Source organism: Calidris pugnax, unplaced genomic scaffold (genome assembly GCF_001431845.1).
Source record: "Calidris pugnax isolate Ruff unplaced genomic scaffold, ASM143184v1 scaffold303, whole genome shotgun sequence".
Classification (NCBI taxonomy): Eukaryota; Metazoa; Chordata; class Aves; order Charadriiformes; family Scolopacidae; genus Calidris; species Calidris pugnax.
The window spans coordinates 752956-771045 of NW_015091087.1; the positions used below are offsets into that span (position 1 = coordinate 752956).

Genomic DNA, 18090 nt, shown 5'->3' on the forward strand with positions numbered 1-18090 from the left:
TCCACCCTGCCCTATATTCCAGTCAATAATTCTCATTATTAACTGGAATATTGCATGCTGTGTGCTCCAGTAGTTCTAGGCAGGTCCTTTTTGGCCATTTCTCAGTGGGTCCATCCAGAAGCCAGGTCTAATTTGGAATCTGGACTGATATTACTTTCCTCATCATCATACCTGATTGATGAAGGGGTTTTGGCCATAAAAAACTGAACATCAACCTGGATAGTTTTTGCCTCTGTAAACAAAGAATCCACACAATACTGTTATGCATAAATACGTCTTCAGGAAGAACAGACGATGGTGAACTTCTGAAGATGAGCTGGATCACCACCTGTAGCAGGGATTTAGGACAAGGTGCTTATAAGAAGTATCATGGTAGGGCTAAGATCCTTCCTAGTCTTCTCAATGTGTGATAGACACTTAAAAGCTCCTCAGTGGATTACACACCACATTCATTCAGATGAAGGATGCAAGACCACGTGCTGTTTCCTGAGATCTGCCACAACAGGGCTGCACTCTTTCTTACAGCTGTCAGGAGCTTCAGTATGGTTCGATGGGAGAAACCAGCTTGACCCCTAGTTACTGAGCATCACACAAGGCTGTGCCTAGATGGGCCCTCACCAAGCCTACAAGTTAGTTTTTTGCTAGTGGAGGAGGCAAGTTCTACTGTTCTTCCTGAAAAGCCCTCTCTGGTGCTTTCACACAGCTAAACAAGGGAGCAGAACTGCAGGGGGAGTGGCAGTGGTGGCAGCTGTGTGCCAAGATCCTCACATGTGGCTCAGGTATGAGGAGGATGTCTGCAGGAACTTTGAAGAGACTCTTGTGCCTCTTCCCAGGCTGTCTGTCTGATGGCATGGCAGCCACCCACCCAGACCGGCACCTGCAATTCCGAGCCAGGGACTTTCCTGAGGCTGATCAGAAAATCAAAGGTCTGAGAAGGGACTCTCGCATGTTTGCATAATCAATTAGGATGAATAATTTACCAATATTCTTTCAAACCAATACAGTATCCCATATAAACTTTTGGGGGGTTAAGTTTCTGGGTCTTTTTTAACACCACTGACAGCTTCTTCACTCAATAAAAAGTTTTCTCAATCTAGAGGTGTCTGCTCCTGGCCCAGAGTGCTCTCTACTCTCTAAATCAGAAGAGTCCTAATGCTTAACCCATGTAGCTCACCCAGTAAAGGTTGTCTATTTATGTAAGCATTTCTCCAAAAGAGAAGCAGACCATCCTAGAGAAGACAAGAAAGACAATGAGGAACTGGCACGCTTCAGTCCTGTGAAGACTTTCATGTATCTCACACACTGGGATGGGACTGCCACAGACCAGCTAAGCCCACTCCTCAGCCTTTATGGGATTTGGATCCAAGTTCTTTCCAGAGACTGATTTAGATGTGAGGGTTTTGTGGACAAGATGCCTGGAGCTGTGGTGATGGGTGAATCAGAAGTGTGTATGACCAGCTATTCGTGACCGACACGGTGACAGATGTACTCTTCTTGGAAAATGATCTTGTGAAGTTAGTGCCACAGACACCATGTTCATGTGCAAGAACGGGTCAGAACGCAGGAAAAACAAGCTGCTGCCTGGTGCGTTAGCTAAAGCTGTTAGAAACCTGTGGGACAGATTTGCACATGCCTGCGGGGAGATGTATTTGAACATACAGCTGGTGTGCATATCTCACTGTGTGCATTCACAGAGGCTTCAATCCCGCACACAGCAGAACGGAGCATCTGAAGTGTAGCTGTTGATACTGCACTGAAACAAGCAGTACCTCTGAAAGCACGCAGGCAGACTGTAGCAAGGAAGGAAGGAAAGGCCCTTTTTGTGGAGAACATTGCCATCTTGTGCACAACTGAGTTTACTTTGCGCCTGGCATGCTTGTGAGAGGTGATACTGGAGAAGTTTCTCAGCCTCCCTGCCTCTCTTGAAAACTCCAGGAAGCCTGAAGCAGCATTCAAGCCCTTGAATGGAGAAGTCTCCCTAAATAGCATCAGCTTGTTCCAGTCCTTAAACAATGATAACAAGATCTGAACTGCTTTCTGGGCTACCAGATTTTTCCTTTTTATCTTGCAAAGCGCTTCATTAAGTATATTTAATGAAAAAAGCCAGTTCTATCTCTATGAAATCAATAAAATAGTGGAAAATCAGGACTTTAAAAGTCCTGCAAAAGTCTGTTATGTTTTAACAAGTGGAATAGCAGCATTTACTCATAGACTACCTGCAAGTGCCAGCGGCCATGCAGACACACAGTAAAGTGTGGCAACTTATACAGGAGAACTCTTATACAGGAAAATCTGGCATAGATGGACAAACAGACAAAATACTACCCGTGTAGTAATTGCCCTCATAGTGTTTCATAGCTCACTGCAGATATAAATTACAAAAACCTCGAAACACCAATATATGGTCAGTAGACACAAATATGTATTTTCCTGGTGTGGAATAGAAGGTCGGTGAAGCCATGTTGTTTATGTTAGGAAAAGCTACCACGGCTATAGAGAGCAGCTGATCCCATTTCCATGCCTCATCCATGAGCATGCCTTCCCTAAACCACAGAGCACTGTATACCAGTGCAGCCTGGGAGTTCTTCCACTGAGATATGTGAAAGATCTGGCACTCCATCCCCCACAAAATCCAGGCCATTCCCAGGATCTGCACACTGTGCTGCCTCCTTCCATTCTTTTTAATCATCACCATAGGTGGGTATCTCATGTCACCTCAGGGATCAGTACTGGGACCAGTGCTGTTTAACATCTTCATTGGAGATATGGACAGTGGGATTGAATGCACCCTCAGCAAGTTTGTCGATGACACCAAGCTGTGTGGTGCAGTTGACACACTGGAGGGAAGGGATGCTATCCAGAGGGACCTGGACAGGCTTGACATGTGGGCTTGTGCAAACCTCATGAAGTCCACAAGGCCAGGTGCAAGGTACTGCATGTACCTTGAGGGAATCCCAAGCACAAATACAGGCTGGATGGAAAATGGATTGAGAGTAGCCCTGAGAAGAAGGACTTGGGGATGTTGGTTGATGAGAAGCTCAACACGAGTTGGCAATGTGTACCCACAGCCCAGAAAGCCAACTGCATCCTGGGCTGCATCAAAAGAAGCGTGGCCAGCTGGTCGAGGGAGGTGATTCTGCCCCTTTACTCTGCTCTGCTCTTGTGAGACCCCACCTGGAATACCACGTCCAGCTCTGGGGGCCCCAACATAAGGAGGACATAAACCTGTTGGAATGAGTCCAGAGGAGGGCCACAAAGATGATCAGAGGGCTGGAGCACCTCTCCTATGAGGACAGGCTGAGAGAGTTGGGATTGTTCAGCCTGGGGGAATAAAGGCTCCTGGGACACCTTATAGGAGCCTTCCAGTACCTGAAGGGGGCCTACAGGAGAGATGGGGAGGGACTCTTTATCAGGGAGTAGAGTCATAGGACAAGGGGTAATGGCTTTAAACTGAAAAAAGGTAGATTTAGATTAGGTATTAGGAAGAAATTCTTTACTGTGAGGGTGGTGAGACACTGGTACATGTTTCCCAGGGAAGTTGTGGTTGTCCCATCCCTGGAAGTGTTCAAGGCCAGGCTGGATGGGACTTTGAACAACCTGGTCTAGTGGGAGGTGTCCCTGCCCATGGCAGGGGGATTGGAACTCCATGATCTTTAAGATCCCTTCCAACTCTAACCATTCTGATTTCTGCTCCAGGTAAGTTTTTGTCTCACTGCCAACAAAGCTAAGGGGTGAGCCAGTGGTTCCAAGCACTCCCTGGATCCTGGTGGGCCTGAGCACCCATTCTACGTAACCCCACCAGCTACTTGCCCTCAGACAGGATCTCATCTGCACTGACCACTACTCCATGACCAGGGAATGATGCACTCTGTTTTGCACATGTTCCCTATTTGATGGGGTAATGGAGTAAAATCCACCAGCACTGACAGGGAGAGTGCAACTTCTATGTCACAGAGGTGTCCAGCTCCAAGGAATCCTTTGGACTGTGGGGGGCGAACCACTTAGCCTTTTGGGGGGAAGTTGATTCTACAGAAAACTCTCAATTTCCCTCTGTCTTTCTAAGCAAGAGCAATGTCTGTATCCAACTGAGTGACTAGTTCTCCAGGGCACTATCTGCATTTCAGAACAAGGTGAATGGAGCAAAACCCAGGGGACATGGTAGGGCTTGGTTTCTTGCATGACTTCCTAAGGAAATCCCATGTGTTCCACGCAGATGCAGAGTAACAGTTACACCTGATGTGGACTTGATGTTAAAGATTTCCCCCTGGTTGAAACCTGGAGCAAGGGAAGAACACCAGTGTTTTAGCTAGGAGGATGTCCATACACTTGCTGGTTATCCTACCACTGGGAGAGGAGGAGGATGGGAAGGGAGATGCCACCGAAGCTCTTCATCTCCATTTTCTCATCAGGAACACCCTGATGGTGGTTGTAAGGCCTGAAGTATCAGCTATCAGTCAAGAAAAGGACAAAGAGATGTTTTCTCTCCCTTCCTCTCTTTTCTGTATCTGTATTCAAAGTGGGGCTGTTACCAGTGATGGCATTGCTACTTTTAATTTTAAAAGCTACTGCCCCTGTATCTCTTTTATAATGCAATGCAAACGCACAGGGCAGTAGTTAGAAAATGTCAGTGTAGTGCTGTTAAAGGGAAAGTAACACTTGATGTCTAAATGGAGAGAGAAAGCTCATCAGCTGGTGGGATCTGTAACATACACAGATACACGATGCCACCAGTGCTTAATGCGTCTTGTAAAATTGGATATAAACAGCTCCTCTCACCTGAAAGATTCATAACTTTTGCTGAGCCTATGCTAAAGACAGCTTATTAGTATGCAAATTTGGAGTAGTGTCTTCTGCTGGCTTGAATTCAGTATGATTTTTTTTACTGATTGATTTTACTTACTGAAAACTTGCCTAATTACTGCTCTCATTAATAGTGGCACTTACTTGCAGTCTACCTCCTAACATTTCTACATGGATCAGAGCACCCATGTTTATCTGCCTTTTTTCTTCCTATACACTATTCTCCTTGTGGTTTGTGATTCAGTGCTCTCATCCCCTCTGCTGTCCTCAGGGCACAGTCTCCAGCTATATGTGTGAAGCCCATCCTTTGAGAACAGTGCTACCCTTAGTGTTTCCCAGCACCATATATCCCTGAATCTTTCTCATAATGTGAACTCTCAAATTTCTCTTTATTATCTCCCTCACCTCTACCCTTCTTCTCTAGTGATAGACAGACTTCTCATTTAAGCCTCCCAGCTGAACATGTTTTTACTTACCTGTGCCTGGTGCCCTTCATGTCTTTCACTGTCTCAAGAGCTCTCCTCCTCCTTCTCTTCTCAAGGACAGAAATAAGACAAGGAGAAACTTCTTCAAGCACTTCCAGGATCAGCCCTTTGGTCTGGACTTGGTTCACCCTGTAGGATCCAGTTCCCATCCCATTCCCCAGCACTATTAAATTTTCTAGGTAGATGTAATCAGAGGGAGTGCACCTCAGCTGAAGAAGTTTGGGGATGTTACCAGATGGGAAACCCAACTCCACACTTTGCATATTCTCCTGGTTTTGCTTCATCTCACCAAACTTTGCACCTTTTTACCACCAGCACTTTCTTGCTAAAGAAAAGATGCCTTGGTGTTGTGACAGAGATCAGTCTTTGCAAGTTTCTATTGCTGATGTTCTGTCACAGAGGTGGCCCTCACAATCACTCCTCTCATCACCTGGGTCTAGGAATAACTAAACCACAGAAAGCAAGAGTCATCTTGAAGGATCCAGGACACCCTTACTTTCAGCCTTACATAACAGAAATCATCTACATATGAGCAGATAATTAATGAAGTTTCCCAACACCCCCAGACAGTCTGTACTATTTGACAGAAGGATAAACTGCAATCAGGCAAGAAGAAGGGTTCAGTAGCTGGCTCTGCTGCCCTCATTGTAAAGGACAGTCCTCCCATGGATATTTAGTGGAGCAGGATCAGGATGACACACGCCATAGCAGGAGGCTGTTTCCACAGCTGTCTGGAAAACCAAGACTTGCTCTTGCTAGTAAATGCTGTAACTTTTCCTTCCACAAAAAGCATCTTTGTGTTTAAGCTGTTCAATACACTGGAAGATATACGGAACCAGGGGCTTACAAATATGCATAATTACATTCATCTCATTAATTGTCCATTAACATCTGCTACATGGACTCTTCTGCCTTAGATTATATAATTCCTTCCTTATTTAACATTTGAAGTGTTAAATAAAACAACCTCAGAATTACTTGATATTTTTCCTGACGCTTTTTGTCAGACCTCAATTCCTTCAGTCAGCTCTGTAAATGAAAATTAATCTGGTGAAGTCCTGAAAAATTCGGCAGGGTGTCAAGAGATGAAAGTTTTAACACATTATATGAAAACAAGTCAGATTGTTCATCAATCTCCCACACAAGCCTAGAGAGAGTCTCTCGCTGCTTGGATTTTCTTTTCTAATGTTTCTGTCTTCCATGAAACCTGTCCCTGCATCACAAGAGCCATCTGCAAATAGATAGACCGAGGAAGTTCAACACTTTTTATAATTCTGTGAAGAGCTAAATGCATCAATAAAATACTTTATGCCTCCTGCAATCCTTTGATGACTGAATTAGCAAAATGAGATTGAAATGAGGAGTGATTTATAATGGGGCTGTGACAAGAAATGAGTTCAACTGCCTTCCAAACAATTGACAGCAAATAGATTAGTTTTAGCAATGTTGTGATTTAAAAGAATGGAGAAGGGAGGCATTCCCCTTTGATCTCAGTGAGAGCAAAGTTTCTTCAGACATGATCCGATCCCAACAAATATGTAGCAAAAGGTTTATATAATGATGAGTTTTTTAGCCCTTTCCAAAACCAAGAGCTAGTCCAAAATAAGTTACTGAGTTTCTATTGGAAGTCTCATTTCCCATTGCTAAGCAAGAAATAGGAAACTTTCCTAGATTTCCAGAAAATAGTGACAAATTTTTGTGAACTTGACTTTATATTATAGGAATAAAAAGTACACCTTAACTGTCATGGGAATTGCTGTAGATCAGAGCTACATTCTTCACAAACTCTATAAAAACAAATATTTCTTTTTTTTTCCGAAGGGCAACAAAGCTGGTGAGGGGCCTGGAGAGTAAGTCTTACGAGGAGAGGCTGAGGGAGCTGGGACTATTCAGCCTAGAGAAAAGAAGGCTGAGGGGAGACCTTACCATTCTCTACAACTACCTGAAAGGAGGGTGTACAGGCGCAGGGGTTGGGCTCTTCCCCCAAGTCACAGGCAACAGGACAAGAGGAAATGGCCTCAAGTTGCATCAGGGGAGGTTCAGATTGGATATTAGGAAAAATTTTTTCACTGAAAGGGTTATTAAGCATTGGAATGGGCTGCCTAGGGAAGTAGGTGAAGCACCATCCCTGGAGGTGTTCAAAAGATGGGTTGACATAGTGCTTAGTGACATGGTTTAGAGATGTGGTTTTTTGCTTTTGTCAGAGTTAGGTTGATGGTTGGACTAGATGATCTTAAAGGTCCCTTCCAATCTAAACAATTCTATAATTCTGTGTTCAGATGCCATGCTAACTTATGGCCTAACATTGTGTGCTTGTTCTGTACCCTGATCCAGCAGAGCTGGAGGCACACACAGAGCTTTCTCATAGTGAATCATCTCAATTAAACTAATCCCAGCAGTAAGCCCAACCAAATATCGACCCGAGCATATTTGGGAAGGAAGGTAATGGACCAGACCCAAAGAGGAGGCAGGTGAGGCTGGGCTGAGCACCAGGAAAGGTGGACACCTCACCAAACCAGGTAGGGCACAGCACGGATATTCAAAGGACACTCCTTCATTTCACCTCCTGCAATCACAGTCCTGCAGACACTGCTGCCTACAGGCAGGCTCCCAACCACAGTGGCATTAAGTACCGGGACAACTTGCCCCTGCGTGGCCTTGCCCTGCTTGGACAACACCTGGCTCTCTCTCTGAATGTGAAGCGGATGCAAAGCAATACCCTCCAGGTTTGGCGAGTGCAAACTGAGAGTCCAAGTGGGTCTGCCTAAAAGAAAATCAGAGCCCTGACTTATCTGGAACAGGGCAGCCTGCTATGGACCTAACGTGGCTGCTCACATAACCTGGGTAAGCAGCAGACTTCAGACCTGGGCTGTGAAAACTCTTTTTATTACTAGTGAATCACTAACATTTCACACGAGGAACTCCAGAGTGACTGTCTACTCATGGCAAACCATCTGCCCCTGTCTATGGCCCAGGGTTACTTTTCCCCACCTTCTGGCACCGCTGCAGCGCGGGATGAGGCAGAGATGCCTTCAGAGCGGTACCCAGGACAGGAACTCTCACAGCCTCAGCACTGTTTACAGGATCTCTGCCTCTGACCTCTCCCATGATCACTGACAGAAAGGCTCTTCTCACACCGGTGAGAAGCGAGCATTGATCTGACATAAACTACTGACAGGCTGCAAAAATACCAACAGTGCATTTCGCAGCAGGGCCCCAAATCTTTGCAAACGAGAGCTGAGTCCCTCCAAATATTTTCTCCCGTTACATTGCCTCATTCTGCTACATATATTAATTGGCTGTTTTGGTTTGCTATTTAGCAGCCGGCATCCTTTTAAGCTAAAGCTTATTCCCCTTAACCGTGTGCCCCCATAGCTTCTGCTCTACCGAAAGGTTAAACAGATCTCATTATCCATTTCCTGCAGAGACCTAATTTCTACAAAAGGCCTTCAGCAGGGCGATATGATTGGCAAGAAAGAGTAAGATTACAAGAAGCTGCTTTTTCACATTTGGCCAAACACCAAGAATGACAGAGACCATTTGAAATGATGCTCCGCATGGGTCTCAGCAGCTGGGCAGAACATTCAGCCTCTTCTGGTTTTCCATTATTCTCGCATCTGCCCCTTTCAGCACAGCATCCTTGAATGGCATTCCCCCCCAACGTGTCAACACATTAAGCAGCTCGGGATAAAAGACAGTACAAGTCAAACTTTGTCTCCATTTCTACTGAATTGTTATACGTTGCTCAACGGTACCCATTAAACAGCAAGGCAGCACCTGCTGTAGTCCTGAGAGGCAGCAAGGAGCAGGCCAGAAGAAGAGGTGATCTCACCATCCCCTACCCAGTCTCCTGGGCAGGCCTGGTTTGCTCCCTGTAGAGGGAAAACATTACTACTACCTGGGGGTGTCTGTCATTCACAGGCACAGGGTATCTGGTTCATCATGGCTTGAGGGCAACAAGATGGCCATACAATCCCCAGTCCCCTTTGGGAACTTAATCTTCTTGGCGGTCCCAGAGCCAACACAACCTACTGGACTCCATACAAAAGGAGAAGGCAGCTGTGGTTTTAGGACTCTGCCAGAAGAAAAGACTTTACAGGAACAGCCCAAAGTCCTACCTCCCCTTTATTTATCCCAGGGTTTATCAGACCACACACCAAAGGTGTCAGCAATTCAGTTCAATTCTCACTTCTGCTTGAGGGGCTCAAACCTGCACCATGCACCATGGGCAGTGCTTCATTCACCAGGCATAAGCTCTTCCAATTTCCCTCTTTCCCATAAAAGAGGGAATAATAGAAGTAAAAAAGTATCCAAAGCGTTGCCTACTTTTTAAATTAGATTTCAAATTGAAGTTGTCACAGCAGCAATATAAGATGGATTGGAGACTGCACCTCCCTTCCTGGAAGGTTTGATAAACTCGAAATTAAAAACAAGTTGAGGAGAGTACAGCAGCTGTGTCTGCATCAGCAATTCAGACAGCTTAGCAGCAGTAGGTCCAGAGGGAGAGACTGAGGATATGACATACACTCTACACAGATTTCAGAGGGCCTTATTTCAAGCTAGCTTTGGCCTAGCTCTGTGGAACAAATGCCCTTTAGGAGCTAGTCCTCCAGATAATTTCCTCTAAAAGTCCACATGCTCAGAGGTCACTCCAAAGCACGGTTAAATGAGGACAAGCAAAAGACAAGCAAAATAAGCAGGCTTCTAGGGGGAGAGTGAATGGTCCTAGATTGTGAGAACACGTAGATGAAAGTACAGAAAAGCATCGGGTCCAGTGTCAAGTGAATAGTCCAGTGTCAGGAGAAGGATGGTGATACGTACAACAATAATATTCAGTATTGATCAGCTTGTATCCCACTGCATTTGGCTCACTTTCTCAGTGTTAGCATTTTAACTATTTTGTCAAAAGCACACAAAAGAAAGAGACTTAAGTGACACTCAAATCACCATTCAGACCTCAAAGAGGAAGCTCTCCATCAGGATCTTACAACTTCACCCTAATTTTACAGAACAGTTATTTGCTATTTGAACTACACACTGATTTGACTGATGAGACAGAGTGCAACAGAGTGCAGGAAACGTGCTTAAAGTTGCTATGAACTAATACAAAACTAAAATACAGACTGCTGCTTATTGAGCATTGCATTCTGTACCATCCACCCACAGAATCCATCAGCAATATAACAAAATGTCCTTGGGGCAGCCTTGATAGTAAAATCTCTTGGAGCTTGTTAGCCCAAGAGCAGACGAATTGAAAGTGTAGGTGGACATTAAATCCAACCCAAAATACGCAAGCAGCTCTGAGTGTCAGCAGATCTATAATTAAGGTGGTATTTCAGTTCATTCTCTTCTAAGGCTCTGATTATCATTACTGTACCTAGAAGAAGATGGAAGGCTTTAATACAGAAAGATGCCAGCTCTTCAAATATGATTTTCTCTCCCCTTCAGCAGTGGCACTACTGCAGTATTGCATCAGACTTCTGATTTTGTGGAAGAAGTCAGCAATTTCACACTTGAGCACCACCATCTTGAATTTTCTTTCCTGATCAGCAGGTAAGTGTGGTGCAGGAAGCTCAGCCCCTGCAAAACGCAAAATACTGCTGCTAAATGAATTGGTGCATGTAAAAGGGAGCTCTGGACTCAGCAGGTCCCAGGAGACACTGGCCATCACCGAGGCTTCTTTGAGATGTCTGGTGTCCCAGCTCATGGCCTTTTGCTGGCCTCCTGCCAGCACACCTCTACAAAGAGCCACATCACCTTCAGCAGTGCCCATGTCACAGGTCACCTCCCCCAGCTCTCCAGGCTGTCCAACATTTATGCACAACAGGCTGGGAGAAGGCCCAACTAAGTGCTACAACCAATTATGTTTAAGACCAGCTATTTAGATTAGATTTACACAAGTTAAGATTGTCAAAACCAGTGCACCAAAGGCCACTTCATATTTCAGATTTTTTAAAGAAGTCAGCAATTTACTAAGAAAATAACAACAATAGACCTCTGTTTCTACTGATGCCTGTATTTTAAAACTTTGAGTAAGATTTACTCAGGCTTCATAATATAAAATGTCTTTCAGGACCCTAAGTGAAGTTGCAATAAGTTTGGGTTCTGTTGTTGTTTTTTTTTTTTTTTGAAGAAACTTTTTCAGTTTCTAGAAATTTCTAGATAAATGGCTGTCTTGAAATATTACCCTTCTGGGGCTCAGCAAGATCTTCACGAGCCTCTCCAGTGCTCTAGGTGGGAACACTGGCTGCAAGTGTACTATATCAGTCTTGATGCAGACACAGGAGTTAGTCATCCTCTGAGTCACTCTCCCCCCTGACTGGGACACACGCCCTGATTGAGGACATGAGCTGGTCCTGGATCTGCTTCCTGGGGTTCTCCTCGAGGTCTGTCTTGATGGCGCCCGACTCCGAAATCTTCCACTCCAATTCTGTGCAGAGGAAAACGAGAGCCATGAATACAGGGAAGCAAACTGGGATTCCTCCAGCTCCGACTCCTTCTGGCACACCCTAGTTTGTTTATTTCAGTACAACAGCACCTTGCACTTCCTAGTTAACTTTCAGAAGTAAAAAAAGACCTCAGATCACCACAATTCCCCACTGCCTTTCCCACCCTCACTTCCCCAGCTGACTTGTCTTATCACCCTGCCATCATCACCACCAAAACCGGGGCCCTGCTCTATTCCTCTCCCTCATCTTCCACCTCCAGCTCCAAGCTCCTGCCCTGTCCCCTCCACCCTCTCTGGCTGAGTCCTCCCTTCACAGTCACTAGCGCTGGCAGAGGTTTCAGCCCAGGACACAGAGCTCAGGGTTCTGCTCTGCAGCCCACCACTGGCATCCCTGCTCCCTGTGCAACCAGGAGCAGCATTAGATGAGGCAACTCTCCTGGTGAAAGGGAATCCCACCTCCTCCTAACCACATAAGGGCAGAACACAGGTTTGCACACCTATTGCTGGTGTAGGAATACTGCTCATGTGCTACAGTTGTTTCCATCATACGCCAAACTCATCACAGTCAGAGGAGGCAGGGACTAGGCTCAGTAAGGGGCAAAAAAAATCGTAGCACTTCCATTTACACATCTGAATTACAGGTATTTTTCAGGGATGTACTCTGTAAATGCAATTCACCCCTTTCCTACTGTGCCATGCACTGATTATTAGTTCCTTAGCAAGCCAGTAAAAGAAACTCCACCATCAGTAGTAGGCCTATTACTATATAGACCCAAATTGGATTGCTTCCCAGAAGTGGTAGAAAGTCAATACAACACATTCAATTGCACCCTTCCTCCTAGTCCTGCTGGCAACCCTATCATTAAATCTAATTTCCTTCAGACATTACAGAGTAACGAATACAACCTCACACCTCCTTTAATCTCCACTGGAAGTCACCCAGGCTTAGGGAAGAAGGAAGAAAGAAAGGACAGAAAAGGAAGTGCAGAATTTCAGTGCCCAGCTTTGTGTGATGACTGAATTAAGTTGGCTCAGTCACCTTCAGACCCTCCCCCAATCAGTTATTTATGTGCTAGAAATGGTAGGTTCTGCTACCACTGCTCACCTCGGTGCATAATTAGGCAACCTCTGTAGGTCAAGTTTGCTGTTCTCAAATCAGCAGTATCACTGGCGAGCTTCTCCCCTTCTGACAGTTCAGGACAGGGGAGCACTTTCTACAGCACACACTCAAGATATCTTGTAAACTTCAGGGGTTTAGTAAAAAAAACCAACTCTTTGCATCCTATCCCAGTAGAGGCAGTGACATCATTCAGCAGGAACCTTGAAATGCTGCTTAACTGCAGTTTACTTCAGATAAAGATGCCCTTGAAGTCTGACCTTCAAAGAGATTGAAAGCATCTGGACCAATATGCCTACTCAGAAAGCTGATGAGTACCCTTTTAACTGAAGTCAAATCCACTGGGTTGCATCTTAGTTGCGTTTGCTTTCCAAGAAGAGCCTTTTTCACCACTGACCTCTGTCTTTAAGCACTGCTGTAGGATACCATCCCCAGCCAACCACCTCCAAACAGCAGCTTTTACTGCCACAGCCACAGTGCTCTGTGAGACTTGCATCAACCACCCTCATCTCCTGAAGCACCTCACACTGACGAGGCCATACGACCCAGCCTGCCTCCAGGCTCCCGAGATAGACAAGGAGAAATAGGTCTAGGGAAAACTGCCACCTCCAGGGAAGTAACAGCCTCTCCCCAGAGAGCCCTGTGTCTACTCAACCACTGAGGCAGGAGCTTAACATGCTGCCATCTCCAGGAGATGGCAAGAGGAAAAGGAAGCAGCCCAATTTCAGGGTTGCAGCCCCATTTGGGCAGAGGGACAGACCCTCTTCAAAGGTTAATAGGGAGTGAAGCCTAGTGTCAGGAAAGTACAACAAATATATGCCATTGTCTTGAAAATGAAAGCTCTATAATGCAATAGGCAAGCACCAGTTATCCAGTGCATGGATTATCAAGTAACTGGGGGGGTGGTCTGTCATTCAAGTACAAGAGCCCTAAAGAATGTGTGTGGGTACCATTTACCCTTTAATATATTGAGGAAAATTTGTTTCACCTGACACAGGGTGTGAATACTTGCACACACAGAAGATAAATATCAGTATGTTGGCCTTCTCAGTCACTCACTGCTTTTACAAGACAGCCTAAATAACATGTTGTTGAGCCATGATATATGATTTTTAGTACCTCCCTTCTCCACCTAAGCCTCACTTCTCTCATTCCCAGCAAAGCAGTTTTGCTTTTCCTTTGGAAGGCCAGAGACACAGACACTCACCGTCCCTTGTCAGGTTCATGCCGCCAAACACCAAAGGTCCAATGAACTGAGCTTTGATGTCTCCCTCCAGGTACACGAATATCGTAGGCAGGTTCTTATCGGGGTAGTTGGGAATGCAGGTGGTAGAGATAGCTTTGATGAATTTCACGTCTCTGAACTTCCTTGCAAGCCCGCTTATATGTTGATTAATTAAGGCACAGAGTGGAATTCTGTGAAGAACAGCAACAGGCACACAAAAGGGAAAAACAAAAAGACCAATTAGACAGCAATCTGCTTCAGAAGAAAGGTCAGAAAGATCAGCTCAATTAGTAGTATTTCTGGAAAGCCAAATGTACCAGAAGCAACTTCTGAATACTTTTGTTGTCCGCTATTCCACCATTCAAAAGAAATCGTCATCACTGGAGGCTTTGGAGGGTGGTGGGTTTTTTGTTTTAAGATATTAGCAATACAACTTTTCCCTGTATCATACAGAGAAATTGGTTTATGAAAATATGATATTTAGAAATTGCACAAGCAATTCTAGCAGCTTATCAGACCTTCTGACAAGTTTTTCCATCATGCTGACAAGACTGGAAACCTTGTTCGCTCCATTTTTGTGCCTCTAGAAACCAGGCTAAAGACACACCCTGATCCTTCTAAGGCACAGCCCCTTGTGCTTCATACACAATAATTTCCAAAGCTTGGATATTTCAATGGCAGCAGCCACCTCTATGTGCTGCATAGGTGTATAACAGCCTCACTTCATGGCAACATTGTTTTCAAGCCAAGTTCAGCAGTTCTGAGTCAACAGTAATGAAACTACTAATTCAATATTTTTTTTTTCATTTCTTAGAACTCCAGAAGTTTCTGAATTTCCACAATAGCTATATATTTGTCTAGAGTATCTACAGCTATTGACAGTGGAAAGTTTAAAGGTTAAAACTTTCTTACCCTTGTTTGTAGAGGTGCAGGACTACCCATATACCTTTTCCAGCTTTTGTAACCTCTTGAACATAATCTTTTCCCGAAATCTCCAGAACTTCCCCAAATTTATTCTTCATTTGAGCTGCTTTCATTTCTGCTAACCTTTGCTGCCTGAACAGCAAGGAATAGGAAAGAGATTTTGAGAATAGTGGCATTTTTGGCAGGACAATGCTTAAATGAGCTGGTTGAAATCTAGACTTCAGAGGCACGTTTCATTCTTCAAACCCCAGAACAACAAAGGCAAGTTGACATAATCAATAGATGCTCTTCTATTTGCATCACATTACATACATGTAAGAAGTACAACTATGTTTCCTGAATTTATTTATTTTTTCGCTCATTTCTGCCCTCAGCAGACATTTCTTCTGCAGATAGTGCACTACCAAACTAAATGGCAAAAAACACGAGAGATGGTAGAAAGAAAAGAGATAATGGAAAACCAACACTGTAATTATGTAAATCTGCAGCACCTTAATCTCATTCATGCAAAAATTGAGAAATCTTGGAGGTGATTTTCAAAGCTCTTAGAATCCCCAGCCATGCACTCAGCAGGCGCACATTATCTCTGCAAAACTAGCCTGTAGATAACGGACACTGAATTTAAACCCAGTTATCCTATTAAAGACACTTAGAAGCTCTACAAGAGACCAGAATCACAACCCACTTTTTCTGTCATCAGGCCTAACAACATCCTTCCTCTCATCATCAATATCGAACAGCATATAGAAGAAAAAACCTCCAATTTTCATTAAAGCCAAATTCAGCATGCTGCTCTGACCTGTACATTTCAATAGCTTTCTCATCTTCCTCATTAAATTCATCTTCATTCTCTTCCAGCTCTTCCAGAGTCATGTCCTCATAAGTTTTCACTAGAATGGGAGAAATATCAAATCAGCAAAAACCTCATTCCAGGATTAAAATCAGCTTTTATCCGATATAATTTATTTACTTTAAGGACAGATTAACCATGAGAAATACATTTTTTCTGAAGTATTATCGTCACTGGATTTTCAGAAAATACTATGCACTTTAGACATATAGAGGGAAAGACAATGATGTAAAGGACTCTGAGCTGAAGGCTACAAGGACTAGCACAGGAGTACCCATGCTAGCTTTAGAGTTTGGTGGCCGCAGCAAAGACATACCTGACACACACACATGACATGGCAGGGATGCCTGAACAACAGAGGAAGGAGGAAGCACACAACAGGTAGCGTCATGAGATACTTTTCCTTGTACATTCACTTGAGAAAATGTTTTTCTTTAAACATTTTCTTCTATGAAAATATGGAGTTGGCATCATGAACAAAGCTTTCCTGAGCTGGAATAATCCACATATTAAGGAAGATATATTTGTTTGCTACTGTTAAAAGATGATCACCCTATATACAAGGAGCTTTAGTATCCCTTACAGACTTGGACACACTGGTTTACAGGCATGTAAACATTACTGCTGGCCATTTCTTTGTACAGGCTTCCTCCAGGAGCTATTCTAAAACTTGTCCTGCTGCTGCTGCCCAAGTTGGCTGGTTGCTCACCGAGAGACTTCTGAAGGATGGCAAGCTGCTCCTCTTCCTTTGCGCGTTCCTGTTCCTCCAGGTTTTCCTTTGGAGGAAGGATACCTTTCTTGCGCAGGATGTCATTCCACTCCGTGTCTTGATTTGGGTCCTAGAACAGAACAAGAAATGGGTAATGTGTATTCAAGGCAGAATTTACCACTTCCAGAACTCAACACAGGCAAGTCTTTCAAGAGATGCAGCATGTTGCTAAACTGGTATCTGCCTGGATGGCACCAGAAAGTCACAGGGTGCATTCCCCTGATACTGAGGCTTCCTTGCAGCCCTAGACCAATACCCTGAAGAGTGACTTGATTTTAGTCCATCCCATTCACACTACATCCAGGAGGTCTTGGTAGGGTACAGAAGTTTGAAATGTTGTAAACATCGTTGCAGCCCTGACAAGGCCAAAGGAAAGGGGAGGAAATCAGCTGGGTGAGACGGAAGCATGGTGGCCACAGCACTCACAGAGCTTCAGCAGAACAACAGGCCACCAGATCAGTAGTCACTGCATTGGGACGCACTGGTGACAAGACAAGCAGGCACCAGCCTTGAGGACCCAACTCTGGATACGTGAGGAGTCTCCTTGGCAGATTCAAGCCAAGTGCTTAGAGAGAAGCCAGCAGAGTCTCTGCCAGAGCAGCCCACTGCTAGGGAATCGCACATAAATCTGTGCCTCGACTGTTTCTGAAAGTTAAAGAGACTTTAATGTGAAACAGTCGCAATAATCCTTCTAAACAAGGCCCATGGGCACCCACGTGTGGTTGAGAAGTTCAGCAGAAGTTGTTCCAAGTTTTATAGCTACTTCATTATTATTATTTTTTTAAAAAATACATGACAATTCAGTGATAAGCACTCACAGGCTGATTTTTGGTTCCTTACTGCCCTGATGGAAGTCCACTTTGAAACCTGAGCACCACACCTACTGCCATGCCACAGCTTGTATCAACACAGCTTACACTACCTGTTTGTGACCGTATCTCTTCTCCAGACCAAAACGTACTTCTGGACTACCGGGAAGGGGCAGGGGGGGATAAAATAAGGAAAGACAACAGAGTTACACAGGAAAGAGCACACCAGGTAACTTTTTTTTTTTCGGGGGGGAGATAGAGGGTCTCTGGCTCTGGTCATTTTTTCCTCAACGTTGTCTTTCACTGCATCTACTGCCGTTTACCAACATAGCCATGAAGTGCCAAAAACACCCACCCGCCCATCTGCTTACTACCGCTGAGAGAAACACCGTACTCGGGGGACATAACAAAAAAAAAAAAGACATTAAAAAAAAAAAAGAAATAAAACAACAAACCACCACAAAATCCAGCTACAGAGCTTCACAACAAGACCACCACACGACAGACCCCTTCGCCCCTAGAAAGGAGGATGGAACCGGGCTTCCTCCCCGTCCGGCCCGGCCGCTCCGCCGGTGAGGGCGGCCCACGGCACGGTGCCCGCCCGGCACCCCGCACGGTGCTCGGCCCCGCCGGGCTCCCCCCGCAGCACCGGCCGGGCGCGCT

The 18090-nt window shown here is 44.8% G+C and overlaps 1 protein-coding gene across 1 annotated transcript in view; it reads right to left on the reverse strand.

The window, feature by feature from the left end:
• Positions 1-11226: 11226 nt before the first annotated feature.
• Positions 11227-18090, reverse strand: part of PDCL3 (phosducin like 3) — a 7056-nt gene continuing 192 nt past the window's right edge. Inside the window, exons 2-7 of the mRNA XM_014957742.1 lie at positions 17541-17586; positions 16559-16688; positions 15799-15889; positions 14988-15131; positions 14058-14266; positions 11227-11715 (exon numbers count right to left, since the gene is read on the reverse strand). Coding sequence (XP_014813228.1) covers positions 11573-11715; positions 14058-14266; positions 14988-15131; positions 15799-15889; positions 16559-16688; positions 17541-17586 — 763 coding nt within the window. The 3' untranslated portion in view covers positions 11227-11572. The remainder of the gene's footprint in view (positions 11716-14057; positions 14267-14987; positions 15132-15798; positions 15890-16558; positions 16689-17540; positions 17587-18090) is intronic.